Genomic DNA, 19238 nt, shown 5'->3' on the forward strand with positions numbered 1-19238 from the left:
GTAACACAAACCCTCGGTCCTTTAACAATAGAAAGACTCACTTATTGGTGGGTGGAATCTGAGTCTTATGAACAAACTGGTGTTCGTCCTACATTGGATTCCCTCCCTGGTTGTTAAGAGCAAAGGGAGGGATCCTAGCCTCTGCCCAGCTGATCGGGGTGTGCACCGCAGGATCAGTGGTCAGACTTCTGGACCAAATTATAAGAGGGAGGCAAGCATACCTCTTAAAATTGCAAAAAGCAAGAACTAGTTCCTACTTCAAGAGCTAAGGTAAAGTTATGGGTTTGTCTCTTCTTGGCTTCCACTCCCACCCTTGTTGGGGAGTGGTGGATAAACACTTCTATCCCTACTGAAAGGGATAGAATGGGGCTCGGTTGTGTAGCTTACCTGCATTGGCCTCCTGTTCAGCGTAGTGACGACCGCGGCCCTCTGCCCACAGGTAGAGGAGAAGAACGAAGGAGGAAGATAAGCCTGTCACACTCTTTCACTCGTCCATTCATGCAGTCACACAAGGATGCAATGCTGTTCTGTCCGCTCAGGTGCTGGGTAGACTACACAACTTGTTGAGCAACCACCACGGGTCCCAAGGAAAAAGTGTCCAAGGACCTGTGGGTGATATCCCAAAGGTAGAATGAAGTGAAGGTGGTCTGGTTGGCCCAAACCCATGCCTTCAGAACCTGCGCCAGGGAGAAGTTCTTGAGGAATGCAAGGGTCGGACCAATACCTCTGACTTCGTGGGCTCTCGGACGAAGGGTACGGGTGTCGTCACTGCCAGCTGTCTCGTACGCCCTCCTGACCACCTCACGCAGCCAGAAAGAAAGTGTTCTTGGAAGCTTCTTTCTTGGTAACACTGGTGCTAACGAAGAGGCATCGACACTCAGGCCTGAGGTGCCAAGTTCTCTTCAGATAGCGCCGTAGCGCCCTCACAGGACAAAGCAGCATCTCATCCGCATCATTATCGATGAAATCCTTCAGGGAGGGGATTGTGAAGGACTCAAACCAGTCATCAGGGACCGAAGGATTCTGAGTCTTCGCTATGAAGTTCGGGATGAAATCGAGCGTCACGGATTCCCATCCCCTAGAATGCTTTACACTGAAGGAAAGACCATGAAGTTCCCCTACTCTCTTCGCCAATGCCAGGGCCAGCAAGAAGAGGGTCTAGAGGGTCAGATCCCTGTCTGACGACTCTCGGAGTGGCTCGAAGGGTCTGCGAGTCAAACTCCTAAGGATGAGAGTCACATCCCACCCTGGGGGCCTGAGTTCCCTGGGTGGGCAAGACCTCTCGAAGCTCTTCATCAGGAGGGAGATCTCGAAAGAAGAGGAGATATCCACACCTTGCAGTTTAAGGACTAAGGCCAGGGCCGTTCTGTAGCCCTTAACTGCAGAGACGGAGAGGAGCTTCTCTCGGCGAAGGAAGACGAGGAAATCCGCTACCTGCTGAAGAGTGGCTCTGAGAGGAGAGAGACCCCGTCCACGACACCAACCACAGAAGACAGACCACTTCCCCTGGTAGACAGCTGCAGAGGACTGTCTGAGGTATCCGGCTATCGCTGCGCTGCGAGAAAAGCCTCTCGCTCACAAGAGATGGTGGATAGCAGCCAGCTGTGAAGACACAGGGACTCGACGGACCGGTGGTACCGTTCTACGTATGGCTGGCACAGGAGGTTGTGCCAGGGGGGAATTTCTCTCGGCGCTTTGGCAAGCAGAGCAAGCAGATCCAGATATTAAACGGCCGAAGGTCGTTTGGGCGCCACCAGGATCATCCGAAGGTTCGCAGTGATCAGCGCCCAGCTGATCACTTTGCGAATCAGACAGAACGGGGGAAAGGCGTAGACGAAGAGGTTGTCCCACGAATGCTGGAGAGTGTCCTTTGCGGCTGCCCATGGGTCCGGCACAATCGAGTAGAAAACGTGAAGTTTTCTGTTGTGCCGGGTGGCGAACAGATCCACGATTGGGCACCCCCACAGGTTGAAGAGCCTTTCCGCCACGTCTGGATGAAGGGACCATTCGGTTCCTATCACTTGATCCCGATGGCTGAGCTTGTCGGCAACCACATTCCTCTTGCCTGGAATGTAGCGGGCCGACAGCTCTACTGAGTGTGCCGCGGCCCACTCATGCACCTGCAACGTCAAATGGTGCAGCGGGAGGGACACTAGACCACCCTACTTGTTGACGTACGCCACTACTGTGGTGTTGTCGCACATCAACACCAAACAGTGTCCCACCAGATGGTCCCGGAACTCTTGGAGAGTGAGGAACACTGCCTTGAGCTCCAGGACGTTGATGTGAAGGTGCTTGTCACGATGGTCCCACAAACCTGCAGTCAGCAACTCCTCCAGGTGTGCACCCCATCCCTCGGTCTATGCGTCCGAGAAGAGCAGCATCTCCGGGGGGAGAGAGTGCAAAAAGACACTCCTCTTACAAGGTTCCCGTCGTCCAGCCACCAGGCTAGGTCCTGACTCACCTCCTCCGTGAGGGACACGGGGAAGAAGGGAGGGTCCCTTGCCTGTGACCAACACTCCTTTAGTCTCCACTGAAGAGACCGCAGGTGAAGACACCCTTGAGGGACTAGCTTCTCGAGAGACGACAGGTGGCCGATTACGACTTGCCACTGCTTAGCTGGTTGCTCCTGTAGAGACGGGAACTGTCTTACTGCCTCCCTGAACTTGCTGATCCGCGAATCTGCGGGGAAGACTCGCCCTGCTGCCATGTCGATCAGCATGCCCAGGTACTTCATCCTCTGCTTGGGTTCGAGCTCTGACTTCTCGTAATTCACTACGATTCCCAGATCGTGGCAGAATTCGAGGGGTCGATCTCTGTCCCGCAGCAACTTCGCCAGGAATAACCAATTGTCAAGATACCTCAAGAGACGTATCCCTACCGAGTGGGCCCAAGCCGACACCAGCGTGAACACTCGCGTGAACACCTGTGGGGCAGTTGAGAGACCGAAACAAAGTGCCCTGAATTGGTACACCGTCCCGTCGAGGATGAAGCGGAGGTATACTTTCTGGAGGATTGATGGATGGGTATTTGGAAATACGCGTCCTTCAGATCCACAGAAAGCATGAAGTCGTCCTCCCTGATCAAATCGAGCACTGAACGTGCTGTTTCCATCGTGAACCGAGTCTGGCAAACAAATTGTTCAAGAGAGAGAGATCTATCACCGGGCGCCAGCCCCCCGAGGACTTCTCCACTAGGAAGAGGCGGCTGTAGAAGCCCGGCGACTGATCCTGTACAATCTCCACAGCACGTTTGCTCAGCATGGCTTCTACTTCCTGCCGAAGCATCACGTCCTTGGTCGAGCCAGGAACATAGGTTTGCAGATGGACCGGGTTGGAGGTGAGGGGTGGCCGAGACTCGAAGGGTAGCAGATATCCCTCCCACAGGACGTTTACTATCCAGGTCTCCGCACCGTAGCGCTGCCATGTAGCCCAATGGCTCGCCAGGCAACCCCCCCACTTCTGGCAGCAGGTGAGGGGGAACGCCGTCCCTAGCGTTTCCCACCTCTCTTCGACTTCTTATTCCCAGCTCCCCCTCGTGAGAAGGAGGGCTGGGAGGAGGGCTGGTGACGGTCGCTCGTTGAAGAAGTTGAAGGCAGTCTTTCCTCTGGGCTTCGACGATGCAATCGTCTTGGCCGCAGAGGAAGTGCTAACCAAACTCTTGGGCTTGGCCGCAGTAGCTCGAGGCTGCCCAGACGCCTTCGAGACTGCCTGGTGTACTAAATGGTCAGTCGTCAGTGCGCCGTCTTAGCACTGCAGTGTCCACCATCTCTCCTGGGAAGAGAGAGAAGGAACTCCACACCGGTCCGTTGCGAAGACCCAGAGCAGCCTCACGCCCGGCCGCCCTGGTCACTCAGGTGAGAACAGCGTCTCTACGCCGGAGAACCAGGTTGGCCCACAGGTTAGCTGTCTGGTGGGCCAGGTAGGCGATGGCCCTACCCCCGACTGGCACAGTCACGAAAGCCGGGTTCCCTTCAGGAGTGTTGTTCCCTAAGGAGGCCGCGGTTTTCAACACTGTGAGGGACCACAGGTCAAGCCAAGAGACTGCTTGGAATGCTGCCATTGCGGTAGATTCCAAGGCAAGTGCCTCCTGCTGCGAGAAATGATATTGTTATGATACAATAAAGTTTCATACATACTTACCTGGCAGATATATACATAGCTAAGACTCCGTCGTCCCCGACAGAAATTCAAATTTCGCGGCACACGCTGCAGGTAGGTCAGGTGATCTACCGTCCTGCCCTGGGTGGCATATTAAGAACCATTCCCATTTTCTATCATATTTTCTCTCTTCCACCTGTCTCCTGTGGGGAGGCTGGGTGGGCCATTAATCGTATACATCTGCCAGGTAAGTATGTATGAAACTTTATTGTATCATAACAATATCATTTTCATACAATAAACTTATCTGTGAGATATATACATAGCTGATTGACACCCTTTGGTGGAGGGTAAGAGACAGCTAACATGGAATAGACAGGTAAACAACATATGTTGTAGGTATAAATAAACCTTGGTTCCTATCTGATAGGTGGTAGACTTCATATGGCTGTTGCCAAGGAGTCTGCATCACCTCAAGAAACTTTAGCGAGATATGTGATCTGTGGCCAAGAGTTCTTGTGGGTCTGCCAATGGGGTCTTATCCACTTACTCGGCAGAGCCTAAAAGGTACTTGTCAATGGGTGCTAATCCACTTATATGACAATACACCTATGCCTATTGGCATAACTAAGGAGCGCAACACCGATCCCGATCACCTGATCCTAACACGAGGGTTCGCGCTCAAATTGAAAAGAGTTATCCCCACACTCCTTTCAAAAACCCCAATAATTTCACTAAGTTAAATAACTTTAACTCAAAGTTAAGGATCAGTGTCGGCTCCTTATCCCAGTAACATATCCGCAGAAACGTATAAACCAAAAGAGAAGGATCTCTCGTAGGTTAACTTGACATCCTGTGTAATGAGAAGTCAACACAGAGTTGCCTCTACCGTACAACACAGCTAATATGTCTTACAGACATATTGTTATGTAAAGAACAAGAATTTGCAAAAGCGCGCACTTCCTGCGCTTTTAATTCTCAGCTGTTTGAAGGAATCAAGTCACTTATGAAGTGCTTAGGAGATCTCCATGTTTCAAAGAAGACCAGGGCTTTCTTGAAATGGATCTCTCCCGTCTGAAGCCTGAGGCCTGGCAGGAACCTCGCACCTGGCTGGTGCTTCGCTCTTGGTTGGAGTCTAGCGCTTGTCTGGTACCTTTCGCTTGACTGGCACCTCGCAGCTGGTTGACGCCTCGCGCCTTAGCTGGAGATTCGCGCCTGTCTGGCGCCTCGCGCCTGCCTGGCGCCTCGCGTCTGGCTGGCGTCTCGCGCCTAGCGCCTGCCTGGCGCCTCGCGCCTGGTTGGCTCCTCCCCACTTGCCGGAGCTTCGAGCTCGGTAGAGTCTCGAGGATGTCTGGCGATGTCCACATCGGACACTCTTATCTGTCCGATATGTTCGCCTCTAGCGCATCTGTGCCAGGTTGTAGGCCCGGTCTTTCTCCTCATCAGTGTTCTTGGGGCTGTCTGCCTCTGGCATTTTTTACGCCTGTTTTGGCATATGGCTCCTGGTTGGCGCTACATTGTCCGAAAGTCCTGAACATCCACAATAGTAAATCACGAGACTGGAGAAGGGTGGAAGAAATTCTTCCACTTTGAGCTTTGGCCTCTCTGGCAAGGGGAGGTGATTGTAGTCAGCTACATCCAGTATACGATAGGATATCTAACAGTATGAGAGATAATCTAACAGTATGAGAGATAAGAGTCTTTCTCCGAGGAGGATCCTTCTTGAGTACTTCCCTTGCTGACGAGATCTCTTCTTACCTGTTGAAGGGGTTTCTCGTTGCAGAATCTTCCCTATCCTTGCCCGAAGGAAGGGAAGAAGCCTGGAAGTCGAAGGAGACTCCGAACTGAAATTGGGAGGACTCCTGATTTCTAGCTCTTTATTGTATCCCTCTGAACACCTTCTGGGAAGCATTTCGAGCCGTCATCGCATTCCAAAGACTCTGTAGGCAAACGTTTGAACCATTCTACTGTAGATGAAAACGTAAGTACCCTGCCTGGACAACAAAACCTCTATCTGAAAACACTGAATCAGGAATAGGGGGTTTTAGTTCTTTTGCCAGACATACTATGCTGGCAAGAACCCATTGCCTAGTCTCCATAGAATCTGATGCGAGATTCCAATGCTCAAAAAATGACAATTTGTCGAAAATTGCATTTTTCCTAACTATACAAACCTGAGGTCCTTTAACAATAGGAAGGAAGTAGCTAGTGGCAGCTGGAACGGTCGTAAGCTTCGAACAAGGGGAGAACGGTAGTTAATTGCTTGTCCGATCTTTTGCTTTTGGCCTATGCAAAATACGCAGAGTGAGGGGTGGCATGAGGAGGGACTATATGTAAAGGACCTCAGGTTTGTATAGTTAGGAAAAATGCAATTTTCGACAAATTGTCATTTGTTCCGATACGTAATACAAACCCTCGGTCCTTTAACAATAGGAAGACTCACTACGCGTCCTTCAAGTCCACTGAAAGCATGAAATCGTTCCCCCTGATCGAGTCGAGCACCGAGCGTGCCGACTCCATTGTGAACCGCGTCGTGCGAACGAAGCGGTTCAGGGGAGAGAGGTCTATCACCGGACGCCAGCCCCCCGATGCCTTCTCCACTAAGAAGAGGCGGCTGTAAAAGCCCGGTGATTGGTCCTCCACGATCTCTACAGCTCGTTTCGCCAGCATGGTCTTGATCTCCTGTCAAAGAGCGTTGTCCTTTGATGATCCCCGGACATAGGTTTGTAGATGGACCGGTTTGGAGATGAGGGGGGGCCGAGACTCGAAGGGTAGCAGATATCCCTCCCGAAGGATGTCTACTATCCAGTTCTCAGCACCGTAGCGCTGCCAAGTTGCCCAATGGCTCGCTAGGCACTCCCCCACTTCCGGACAGCAGGTGAGGGGGAACGCCGTCCCTAGCGTTTCCCACCTCGTTTCGACTTCTTCCCACCACCTCTCGGGGAAAGGAGGGCTGGAGGAGGGCTGGTTACGGCTCCTTTTTCGCAGAAGTCGAAACAACAGGAGTCTTCACACGGGCTTAGACGGTGCAACCGTCTTCGCCGCCGTGGAAGCGCCAGCTAAACTCTTGGGCTTAGCCGCAGTTGCTCGAGATTGCCCAGTAACCTTCGAGACTGCCTGGTGAACTAAGCGGTCACTGTCATCAGTGCGCCGCCTTTCCACCGCAGCGTCCACCATCTCTCCAGGAAAGAGAGCGGGGGAACTCCTAATAGGTCCATTGCGAAGCCCGAGTGCCGCCTCACGCCCCCGGCCCCCTTGGTCACTCGGGACAAGGACTGCGTCCCTACGTCGAAGAACCAAGTTGGCCCACAGGTTAGCAGTCTAATGGGCGAGGTAAGAGATAGCTCTTCCTCCAGACTGGCACAGTCTCCTGAAAGAAGCGTTGTCTTCGAGAGCAGAACTCCCAGAGCCGGCCGCTACTTTGGATATTGTGAGGGACCACAAATCCAGCCAAGAGACTGCCTGGAACGCTGCCATAGCGGTAGATTCCAGGGCAAGTGCCTCCTGCTGCGAGAACCAGAGGTTCTCCAACAGGAGCTGCTGCAGGGACACACCTGGAGTCAGCCTTGCTAACTCCGGGTTAACCTGTTTTGGCAGTATCGGGTCTTCCGAAGGCACGTAGAAACGCCTCTGACGCTGTAGAGGAGGAGGAAGCAGCTTGGAAGACCATCCGGATTTCAGCGAATCCTCTCGCCCTGAGACGAGATTCTCGACTTGATCCAGGACCGAGTCTGCAAGCTCCGATCGCGGCAGCCCCACCATCATTTTGGGTTCCTTCTTAGGACCCCAAAATGACTCGAGCCGGGACGTGGGCTCGGCCGGTGGTAGCGGCGATCCTTCCGCAAGGTCATTATGCTGACGAATCAGCTTAATGACTTCTGCAAAATTCCTCTGTATCTTGGGAGTAACCGCGGTCTTGCAGGAGTAGGACCGTACCAGTCCCTCCAGCAAGAACAGATCCCGAGATACTCCTCCTTCAGAAGGAGGAACAGCGGCAGACCCCTGACGGTCGCCTCCAACTACTTGCGCGTATGTCCTGGTCGGTCCTAGAACCGTGCCTGATCCATACGGCGTCATAGCGGGATCGCGTAGCGGCGCACCTCTCGCTATCACTCCTAGTACCTCGCTCCTCCCGGTGTAGCCCGAGGAGGTTGAAGGTACAGGAGGAAGGGCAGACCTGACGCTCCCCCCTCGCTCGCTGGCAGGACCAGCGTGCGTGGGGGCTGCTGCTGATCGTCAAACCCGAGGGGTGGCGATCGAGCAGCAGGCCTAGCCTTGACGCTCGCCTTAGGCGAGAGGCTCGGCTGAGAACGTCGGACGCTGATCTCTAGCGTCAGGCGAGCTGTTGCTGGTTACCGTCTCGCCCGGTCCCTGTGGGAGCGGCGGTCAGGTGACCTGCTAGGCTCGCTGTCGCGGTGAGACCGGCGGAGCGTTCCTCTCGGAGCGTCGAGCCGCTGGTACCGACGGCCGCGGGGACCCCTTCCTCGCCTCAACCCGTGGCTGGTCAGTGACCGTCACGTCAACCCGAGCAGCCAGCTGGTCGCTGCGAGAGCGTCCACTGGCCTGGCGAGAGTCGTCTGCACGACTCTCGCCAGTCTTCTGCTCCGCGCCGCAGTCTTGACGGCGAGCGAGCTCGGGCGTCAAAACTTTGGCTGGACGGTCTCCCGTGGAAGAGCGTCCACTCGGTACTTCTCGCGAACGAGAAGCAGCCGAGACGGATCCTGATTAGCGGCAGAACCGCTAACAACCAGGTGAGGACGTACCAGCCGAGGCTGGTACACCTCTGGTCCCCGTCGTCTTCTTCTTTGCAGAGGAAGAGACGGGCCCCGTTCCGAAGGAACAGGAGGTACCAAGCAGAAAGAGCTTCCCCAAATCACCTGAGCGAGACGGGCCCTTAGAAGATCCCGAAGGAGTCTTCTTAGGGGGGGAGGAGGCAGCCTTCTTCTTCTTCGGCTTGGTAGCCTTAGAAGTCGAAGGGGAAGAGGAGGCAGCAGACGACGAAGAAGACGACGAAGACGACGACGACACCTTCCTCTTCTTCTTCTTCTTCTTCGCCAGGCTCCGCAGGACAGACGTCAGGTCTTCCATCCAGGAGGGAGCCAGAGCAGTTGCCGAAGCAACAGGGCCCAACTGCACCTGTCCGAAAGGACCTGAGACTGCAGCAGCACCACCAACAACAGGAGCGACAGGAACAGGTCAGGAAACAGCAGGAACAGCAGGCACAGCAGCGTCTGAAATAAAAGGAGCAGCAGGGACAGCAACAGGTACGGCAGGTACGGCAGGAACCACAGGAGAGCCAGGCGTCCTGTCGGCAGCTACCGTCATTCTTGGCACTGGCGGCAGGTCTAGGGGAGCGAAACAGAGCCGATCAGAACGCACCCTCCACTGCACTGGGAACACTAAATTCACTTCTTACCTTATAAGAGCTCGCATTTTGAGCTACATCCAATTATCTTCAAATTTATTAATTTGTAGATTCTGTAGAGTAAGAAGGAGATGAGGATGCAAAAACTACTATTACTGTTAATACTCTAACTGCTCGTTAGCACGAGAGCTATTAAAGCTTCTAAAGGAAGCGTAAAAAGTTATATGCTTTCCTGACTTCCTAAAGTAGGAAGTTAGAGATTTATATCTCCTCAATAAACTTCTAACACTTATTACACGTATTAATGAATAAATATTAATATTTCCCTTTCTTGCAAACTAAATGAGTGTCTACCGAAAAGTTCGGTAGTTACACGTAAACAATTCTTCGAAATTTTCGAAGCCAAAGTTATTAAAACAAATTAATATGCGTATGCCGAACCAAAGACCCAGTACTTCCCTGCAAAAGATAGCCCAGAAGATCGATGGCGATGAAATCCAAAAATCAAGTCAGGAGGAACGACAAACGTTGTTTACATTCCAAGCGACAGAGAAAATATGATAGAAAACGGGAATGGTTCCTAATCCTGCCACCCAGGGCAGGACGGTAGATCAGCTGACTTACCTGCAGCGTGTGCCGCGAAATTTGAATTTCTGTCGGGGACGACGGAGTCTTAGCTATGTATATATCTGACAGGTAAGTTGATTGTATGAAACCAAAGGTTCTCCGACAGGAGCTGCGGCAGAGACACCCCTGGAGTTAGCCTAGCTAGCTCCCGGTTAACCTGTTTGGGCGGCAGAGGGTCCTCGGAAGGCACGTAGAAGCGCCTCTGTCGCGGTAGAGGTGGAGGAAGGAGCTTAGCAGACCTACCGGATCGAAGCGAACCCTCCTGTCCAGAGACGAGAGCGCCCACTTGGCCTAGTATGCTGTCAGCCAAGGCTGATCGCGGCAGACCCACCGCCATCCTGGGTTCCTTCTTAGGTCCCCAGAACGCCTCCAAGCCTGATGTGGGTTCGGTAGGTGGGAGCGGCGATCCTTCTCCGAGCTCGTTGTGCTGACGAATCAGCACAATTACCTCCTCCAACGAGAATGCCTCCCGAGACCCTCCTCCTTCCACGGGAGGAACCACGACAGACCCCTCCTGGTCTCCTCCTACCACTTGCGCATACGATCTGGTTGGTCCGAGGACCGTGCCAGGTTCGTAGGGCATTGTGGCAGAATCGCGAGGGGGGCGCCCCTCGTGATCGCTCCTGATCGCCTAGCTCTTCCCGGTAAAGCCCGAGGAAGTTGAAGGGATCGGAGAGGCAGACCGGACGCTCTCCCTGCGCCCACTGGCAGAACCAGTGTGCTGAGGGGGTGTGCTGAGGGAGCTGCTGGCCTGGTCGAGCGGTTCTCCAGATGAGAGCAGCTAGACCAAGAACAGCGACGGTCCCAAGCGTCAGAAGAACTGCTGCTGGTCCCCCTCTCCGCCTGGTCCCGGTAGGAGCGGCGGTCAGGGGACCTGCAGAGTCCGCTGTCGCAGTGGGAGTGAGGCCTGTCCTCACGGCACGTCACGCCGCTTGGACCAGCCGAGGCTGGTTCAGGCGACTGAGTGGACCGTTTCCTCGCCTCAGCACGCGAGTGGTCTGGGACCGTCGCTTCAACCCTGGGTACCAGCACGTCGCCACGAGAGTGATCGCTGGTCTGGTGAGGGTCGCCCGAGCGACCCCCGACAGTCTTCCGCCCCGTGCCTGGATCCTAGCACCGAGAGGACTCGGATGCCTGGGTCTTGGCTATCTGGTCACCCGCAGGCGACTGTACACTTGGTGACTCTCGCGAACGAGAGGCCGAGACGGTGCCTGGCGCCGAGGCAGAACCTCTGGCACCAGGTGAGGAGGTGCCAGTGTTAGCCGACACTCCTCTGGTCCCCGTCTTCTTCCTTGTGGAAGGAGAGATGGGGCTCCGTTCCCGAAGGAACAGGAGGACCGATGGAAGTCCCAACTGTCCCACCGGAGTGGGACGGACCCTTAGAAGTCTCAGCATGAGCCTTCTTAGGGGGGGAGGAGGCAACCTTCTTCTTCTTCGGCTGTGGGGCCTTAGAAGTTGAAGGGGAAGTGGCAGCAGGCGGCGACGACGAAAGAAGACGGTGAAGACGAAGACGACACCTTCCTCTTTTTCTTCTTCCTCTTCGTCAGCTTCCTCAGCACCACCGTCAGGTCTTCCATCCAGGACGGAGCCGGGGCAGTTGCCGAAGCAACAGGGCCTGACTGCACCTGTCCGGATGGACCTGGGGTGGAAGCAGCAACACTACGGGCAGGAACGACGGCGGCAGGAACAGGAGGTGGGGCAGGAACCGGCAGCATCCTCTGCACAGGAGGCAGGTCTAGAGGAGAGCTCTTGGGACACCGGAAGTCCGGGGCTGCAGCAGGAGCAGCAAACCCAGGTGTCGGCATAGCAGCGGGCATCGAAACCTTCGGCGGCGGTGCCTGCACAGCGGCTGTCGGGGTCACCGTGGCTACGTGCTGAGTGTATACCAGGTGTGGCGGAGCAGCGTAGCCCGGCGTGGACACCGTCGTGGTAGTAGTGGTGGTCGGCCCGTGCGTTACCGGCATGGCCCCTCTCGCCAGGTGACTTAGCAGCCCCTGGACCGTCTGTGTCCCTTGCAGCCCCAGCGAGAACCAGGCCCTTCCGAGATCGTCCCCCATGGTAAGCAGGTCTGAGGAAGGAAAAGTCGGGTAGATTAGTGGGGGGGGTCTCCCCTTGCCCGGGAGGGGGGGGGGGGGGGGGACAGTTGCCAGCCCAAGCGAATGGAGGATCTCGAGTACAACTGGATGTTGGGGTATCTTGACCCCTCCTTCACGCCTCGACTGATCGAAAGAGTAGAGGGAGTGAGAAACCTCCCCAAAAGGAGAAGGAGCCATACGAGGGAGCTGAGATGGAGGGAGAAAAGAGGAAGACATGTCCGTGATCAAGGGCGTAGCCGGAGAATCCTCCGACGACTCCTTGGCCGGCTTTCGCGGCTTCTTCCTCCCCCCTAGTGCTCCCACTGCTCCTCCGACCAAAAAAACAAGTATCACATGTCTCGGTGCGAGAGCATTCTCGCCCTCTACACAGAGTTAAAAAATCATGAGGATCAAACACTACAGAAGAGTGGAAGGCCCCACACTTACAGCCCCCAACACCGGGGCACAATCTGCGGTTGATAGGGGGGCGAGGGGGTTTCTCCGGCTCTTGTTGTTCCATTTCCATAACAAAATGAAAACAAAAGAAGATACGTACTTACTTTTATACTTGCAAATACACACAAGTAAAAGAAAAAGCGAAAAAGTCTTCACGCAGTGAAGCAAACCAAGCATACGACAGAAGCGGGCAGAGAGACTAAGAGCAGCACGTCCATCCACTAGTGCGGCCAAAAGCAAAGTGACTCCTCACCTCGCAGTCGAGCTTACCGCTTACTGCAGGACAAGTAGTTAACTACCGAACCCCCTTGTTCGAAGCTTACGACCGGTTCAGTTGCCGCTAAGTACCTTCCTATTGTTAAAGGACTGAGGGTTTGTATTACGTATCGGAACAACTAGTACCATCTTCCACCTAGGGTACCTGAGACATATGTGACGTTTGTGTAGGCATAGGTTGATTTTGATATCCCACAAGGCTCTGGGCTACGATGTTTATGGCATATATGAGAAAAGTTAAGTTCCTATCATTCCAATATTTAGTAAGTTACTGCCAGTCATAAGAACCACTTAACCCTCTTACGCCGAAGCCCTAAAAATCAAAACCTCTCCCGTATGCCGGACCCTGTTTGGAGTGAGCGCAGAAGCGGAAAAAATAATTTTTTCAAAAAATCACAGCGCGCTTAGTTTTGAAGATTAAGAGTTCATTTTTGGCTCACTTTTTTGTCATTGCCTGAAGTTTAGTATACAACCATCATAAATGAAAAATAATATCATTATCATATGTAAATAATGTGATATATGGTAGCGGAAAAAAAAATTCATACATAGTTGTATTCAAATCACGCGGTGCAAAAAACGGTCAAAGCTAACGAGTTACTTTTTTTCGTTGTATTGTACACTAAATTGCAATCATTTTGATATATAATACATTGTAAAACAATAAAAGCAACACCGGAAAAATATTATCACAAAATGATGTACGAATTTGTAACGCGCGGACGTAAAAAATGTTATTTTCAAAAATTCACCGTAAATCTAAATATTGTTCTAGAGACTTCCAATTTGTTTCAAAATGAAGACAAATGATTGAATGTTACGATACTGTAAGAGTTTTAGATTAGAATTGCAGCTTTCGACCATTTCGGACGAGTTAAAGTTGACCGAATGTCGAAATTTATATATATATATTTTTTATATGCACATATTTCGGAGATGAGAAAAGCTACAACCTTCAATTATTTTTTATTGTATTCTTCATGAATTTGCACACATTTTGATATATGAAACTATAAAATGGCTAATATGAACAGGAGCAAATATTAGGATAATGCAATGTACGCATTTCGGAGACTTGCGGCCGCGAATCGGCGTACAGAGGGAAGTTAAATATATTTTTCAAAAATTCACCATAAATCACAATATTGTTCTAGAGACTTCAAATTTGTTTCATAATTAAGATAAATGACTGAATATTACTAGGCCATCAGAGTTTTAGCTTACAATTGCGTTTTTCAACTATTTCGGTAGAGTCAAATTTGATTGGAAATCAATCCGCATCAGGTGCTACCCGAACGTCGGTGGTTTTTTTTTCTATTTATCGTGATTTATATGCAAATATTTCGAAAAAAGATAAAATCTACAACCTTCAATCATTGTTAGTTGTATTCTACATGAAATTGCGCACATTTTCATATACAAAACTTTATGTAACAGCTAATTTTAAAAGGCACAAACATTTCGACAACCGCACAAAAAAAATTCTGATTTTTTCGGAAGAGTTACCGCGCGGACGTAAGGAAATTTTTTTTTTTTTTTCATAAATTCACCATAAATCAAAATATTGTGCTAAAGACTTCCAAGTCATTGCAAAATGAAGGTAAATTATTGAATATTACTAGAATATAAGAGTTTTAGCTTACAATTGCGTTTTTTGACCATTTCGGTCGAGTCAAAGTTGACCGAAAGTTAAAATTTTTGCACTTAACGTTATTTATATGAAAATATTTTGAAACTGATAAAAGCTACAACCATGGGTTGTTTTTTGTTGTATTGTGCATGAAATTGCGCACATTTCCATATATAAAACTTTATGTAACGGCAAATTTAAAATGGTGCAAACATTAGGACAATCGCACGAAAAAATTTATCGGAAGAGTTACCGCGCGAAAGTAAGGAAAAAGTTTTTTTCATAAATTCACCATAAATCGAAATATTGTGCTAGAAACATCCAATTTGTTGCAAAATGAAGGCAAATGATTGAATATTACTATAATATAAGAATTTTAGCTTACAATTGCGTTTCTCGACCATTTCGGTAGAGTCAAAGTTGACCGAAGGTTGAAATTTTGGCACATCGTTATTTATATGAAAATATTTCAAAACTGATAAAAGCTACAATCATGAGTATTTTTTTGTTGTATTTTACATGAAATTGCGCACATTTTCATATATAATACTTCATGTCAAGGATAATTTAAAATGGTGCAAAAACAATATCCAAAGTGACGAAATAATTTTTGAGATATGTCACTGATACTTTTTAGTGCGATAAGAAAGAAATTCACGCTTGCGCGCCTGCGTAGCAATTGTAAACAAAAGAACGCCTCGATCCATGAACTCCCAGCATCCCCCAAGGCACGTGATTCAAAAGTTTTCGGCTGGTAGGCCTATAAGTATTTTTCCGCGAATTTTTAAAAAACTTTTTTGAGTCGACGTATGATACGTCCATTCGGCATACGGGAGACATTTTGACTCGACGTTTAATACGTCCATTCGGCGTAAGAGGGTTAACTAATTAACTAACTTTTAAAATAATTCTACTAACTAACAAGACATAAAAACCAAACAGACTAAGAATCTACAACGAAAACAACCTCACTGTAAGATGTAAATAACATTACATTAACAACTACACATGTAGAGACTATAATGCAGCTGCAAACATCGCAACCAATTGCATTTCAACACTATCTTCGACTTCATAATCTATTTCGAGGTGTCAAGGAGCACAACATAAGTTTTTTGGTTGAAATGGATTTTACCGGCTACTCATACAGATTCGCAATACACCATGCAAGAAGACAAATGCGTAAGTAGTACAACTTAAGGGGGAATAAAGTGTCATATATAATTTCTTATGATACAACTACCTAGTTTCTCAGAATTACATACCTCATTGATCCTGAGATTTGGGTCAGGAGATATCACAGTTCGACTAGAGAAATCTACTCGCTTTCCAGATAAATTTCCTCTGAAACGTCCCTGCTTTCCTTTCAGTCTCTGGACAAAACCCCGGGAATTCTTTTTGGCCTGGGGAAAATAAAATGTCTTACCAAAACAAACATCCATACGAAAATCTCAAGGACTACAATGCACCAATATGAAGAGTGAAAATCTTCAGGGTACATAAATCAAATTCTCATTGATCTCACTGTAGATGTTTGCAAAAGCATAAAGCATATCCTAAAAATCTACTGATCAAAATGCATCCCAATAATTTTATAAATTTTCTGACCCGAAAAAAATTTAATATACTGTATTAAAATGTTTAAACTTTGTCATTTATAATCTGATAAATTTTTGCCCCTAGAGGAAGCTGCTTTTTAATTTTGAACAAAAAGAGGTCATACAATCTCAATATATAACAAATCTTTAACAGCTCTGATCTTCAAAATAGTTTCATAATACTACTGTATATTTCGGCGTATAAGTCGACCCTTTAGCCCCAAAAAATCATGCCAAAATTAGGGGGTCGACTTATCTAACGGTAACAAAAAGCAAATTTTTATTATTTTGACATATTGGTACAAGAATCCAGGCTTTAAATTGGCTAATAACGATGACAGCCTTGTTGAGGTAACTATGTATGTAAATACCAGTATTAATAACATTTCACACTGTAATATGACAATAATAATACATTAGAACATCCATTACCTTAAATAAAATGAAAAAAATAACAATTTATTGAAAATTGTATTTTTCCTAACTATACAAACCTGAGGTCCTTTAACAATAGGAATATACTTTCGGCGTAGCTGGAATTACGGCCGTTGAATCTTGAACAAGGTGGTTAGGCAGTAACTACCATGGGGCAGGCTAGCCTGCCCGGATGTAAACACTCCACTTAAACTTTCGGCCCAGGTTCAGATTGAGGGGTGGCATGAGGTGGGCATATTTGTTAAAGGACCTCAGGTTTGTATAGTTAAGAAAAATACAATTTTTGACAAATTGTTATTTGTTCCAATACGTAATACAAACCTTTCGGTCCTTTAACAATAGGAAGACTAACTGATTGGTGGGAGGAATCTGAGTGAGCCTCTAGAACTGACTGGAGTTTTGCGCACCTAGGCTACTCCTCCTGGTCGTAAGAGTATAGGGGCTGCGTGATCAAGAGTCAGACTTCTGGGCCTTTTCGAAATGAGTGAGGGATCGTGACTCATCCGAAAAAGGGCTGTGAAGAATATTGGTGTCGGCGACATTAATGCAAAGTTCTGGGAAGGGTTTGCATTATTGTCAGTCTCCTTCCTCCCCTTGCTAGAGGAAGGAGCGGGATTGCTTCTATGATTCTGATAAGAATCATAGAAGCAATCCTGCTCCTGATAAGAAACATACAAAAACAAAAAAAGGATGCTTATGTATAGGCTTACCGCATCAATTGTCTGACCAGCCAGTGTGAATTCGAGTCCTATCCTCAACCCAAAGGACGAGGAATGGAGAGACGAGGCGTGGAAGGGGGAGAGCCAGTCACTCTCGCATCCTTCTATCGCTACAACTGCACAACATGGACGAGATGCAACTTGTCATGTCGAGGAGCTGGGTAAGCAAACACATCTTGCAAGCATCCACCACCGGTCCAGGGAAATGAGGTTCCAAGGACCTGTGGGCAGTCCCGGAGGGAAAAAAGGATATGGTCGCGATGACCTATCCATCTTCCTGTCCGACATATTCTTCGGAGTGATGTCTAGTACCCATACAGGTCTATCCGTCTCCAGCGAAGTGTCTCGCGGTCTCGTATCCCACTGCAGCGAAGTCTCTCGCGGTCTCGTACCCCACTGCGGCGAAGTCTCTTCGTCTCTGCGGTGGAAGGACACCGACACTCCATGGTGGGTGTCGATGGTTATGGGTACTGGAACACACTAGTAGGACAAAGTAATGATTGATCTGGAACAACCGATACTAAGTCCACAGCGTAGCTCGTGACGGTCTTGGAGGCCGACTGACTGCATTCAGTTGTGTGAGACGAGCTGTCCAAGCATCCGAGGCGTAGTCACGTGACCCTCGCCTTTTGAAGGGTTATGCCGAGAGACCTTACAAATCGTCTATCTGTTGCCACCGATGCTGGAAGGCGAGATGATGATTCTCTCTAGGCATGTGCCCAACAGGCGAAAGTCAATTGCCTTCTAGAGACCGAGGTCCCTGATGGCAAGACAGAAGTTCTCATAGTAGTTGAATCTCAGCTAAGGAGAAACAACACTATGAGCCGTTGAAGACAAATCAAGAGAAGTAACTCTCAAGTCGGAGTTGCAATGATAGCGGAGCGCTTTTCAGTAATGAAAACACAAGGATGTACTGCCTGAAGAACCGCTTCTCATGGGCTGAATCATCATCTTCTTCCCAGGTTATCCAGGGAGGACATCTATATACTTGGAAGTAGAGCTGGCAGAACAGGGAACAGGCAATGTCTTCCATTATACATCTACAATTCGGGGTGAACAATGAACAATTGCACACCTACGAATACGAGATATATTTAGAAGACAAACTCAGATGTCTGAAGAAATCATTCCGCAATATCGCAGCGGCAGGTGCAATGCAGCGGGAGACTAGGCTACAGACTTCTGTTACCGTGCGGTAAACAGAAAGATGATAGCGAGTCTATTGAGATATCTCTGACTGAAAATTCTCGCAATGTCCAAGGCGATGCAGTAGAGATGGTCATTCACATATGCGAGAATTCCAGCCAACCAGAGACCTAAGCCTGTGATTGCCGGGCAGAGATTCAGTTCGGTAGTCAATCATTGTAGAGGAGAGAGACAACCCGACCGTGCTATCTCAGAGAGCCAGCTGGTACTGGGGTGCGGCAGGAGAGAGACAACCCGACCGTGCTATCTCAGAGAGCCAGCTGGTACTGGGGTGCGGCAGGCAGCCCAATACACCGCTAGCTCTCGCTCACTCGTCATCCTGAGTTGCCAGGTAATCCATTCCAAGAAGGAATGCGTTCGGCTAGAACCATCGAGCGCAAAAAAATACGCTCGAGCATTTGCATTTAATCGAAACGGATTTCGGTGAATGCAAACGCTGAGGTGTTGTTGTTGTAACAATACCATAAGTGTCTCAAAATCGAAACTGGTAACTCCTGGAAGGTTTGCAGGGCAGTCCCGAGTTGCAGTTCAATTAAGAAGATATTATTCGTCTCGGTCACAACCCGTAGAGTTAACTACAGTATGTGCCTACACCTCGGACAATTCAACTGAAAACAGAAGCATGTCGCGAGGGCAATATACGTAGTATATTTGTAGGTTCCTGTACATAGACCTCCATCCTAAATTCTCTTCCATTCGAGGAACAAGAATAAGGACTGGAAGCTGATACCCTTCATTCTCTAATGAAGAG

The 19238-nt window shown here is 49.4% G+C and overlaps 1 protein-coding gene and 1 long non-coding RNA gene across 2 annotated transcripts in view; both read right to left on the reverse strand.

Moving 5' to 3' along the window:
• LOC135208481 (uncharacterized) overlaps positions 1-19238 on the reverse strand; it is a 260778-nt gene that overhangs the window by 126239 nt on the left and 115301 nt on the right. The gene's annotated exons all lie outside the window — the stretch shown is intronic.
• LOC135208873 (DNA-directed RNA polymerase III subunit RPC1-like) overlaps positions 1-19238 on the reverse strand; it is a 195208-nt gene that overhangs the window by 96387 nt on the left and 79583 nt on the right. Inside the window, exon 7 of the mRNA XM_064241460.1 lies at positions 15795-15932. Within this exon, the coding sequence (XP_064097530.1) occupies positions 15795-15932 (138 nt within the window). The remainder of the gene's footprint in view (positions 1-15794; positions 15933-19238) is intronic.

The sequence above is a fragment of the Macrobrachium nipponense genome, chromosome 35, assembly GCF_015104395.2.
Source record: "Macrobrachium nipponense isolate FS-2020 chromosome 35, ASM1510439v2, whole genome shotgun sequence".
In the NCBI taxonomy this organism is placed as follows: Eukaryota; Metazoa; Arthropoda; class Malacostraca; order Decapoda; family Palaemonidae; genus Macrobrachium; species Macrobrachium nipponense.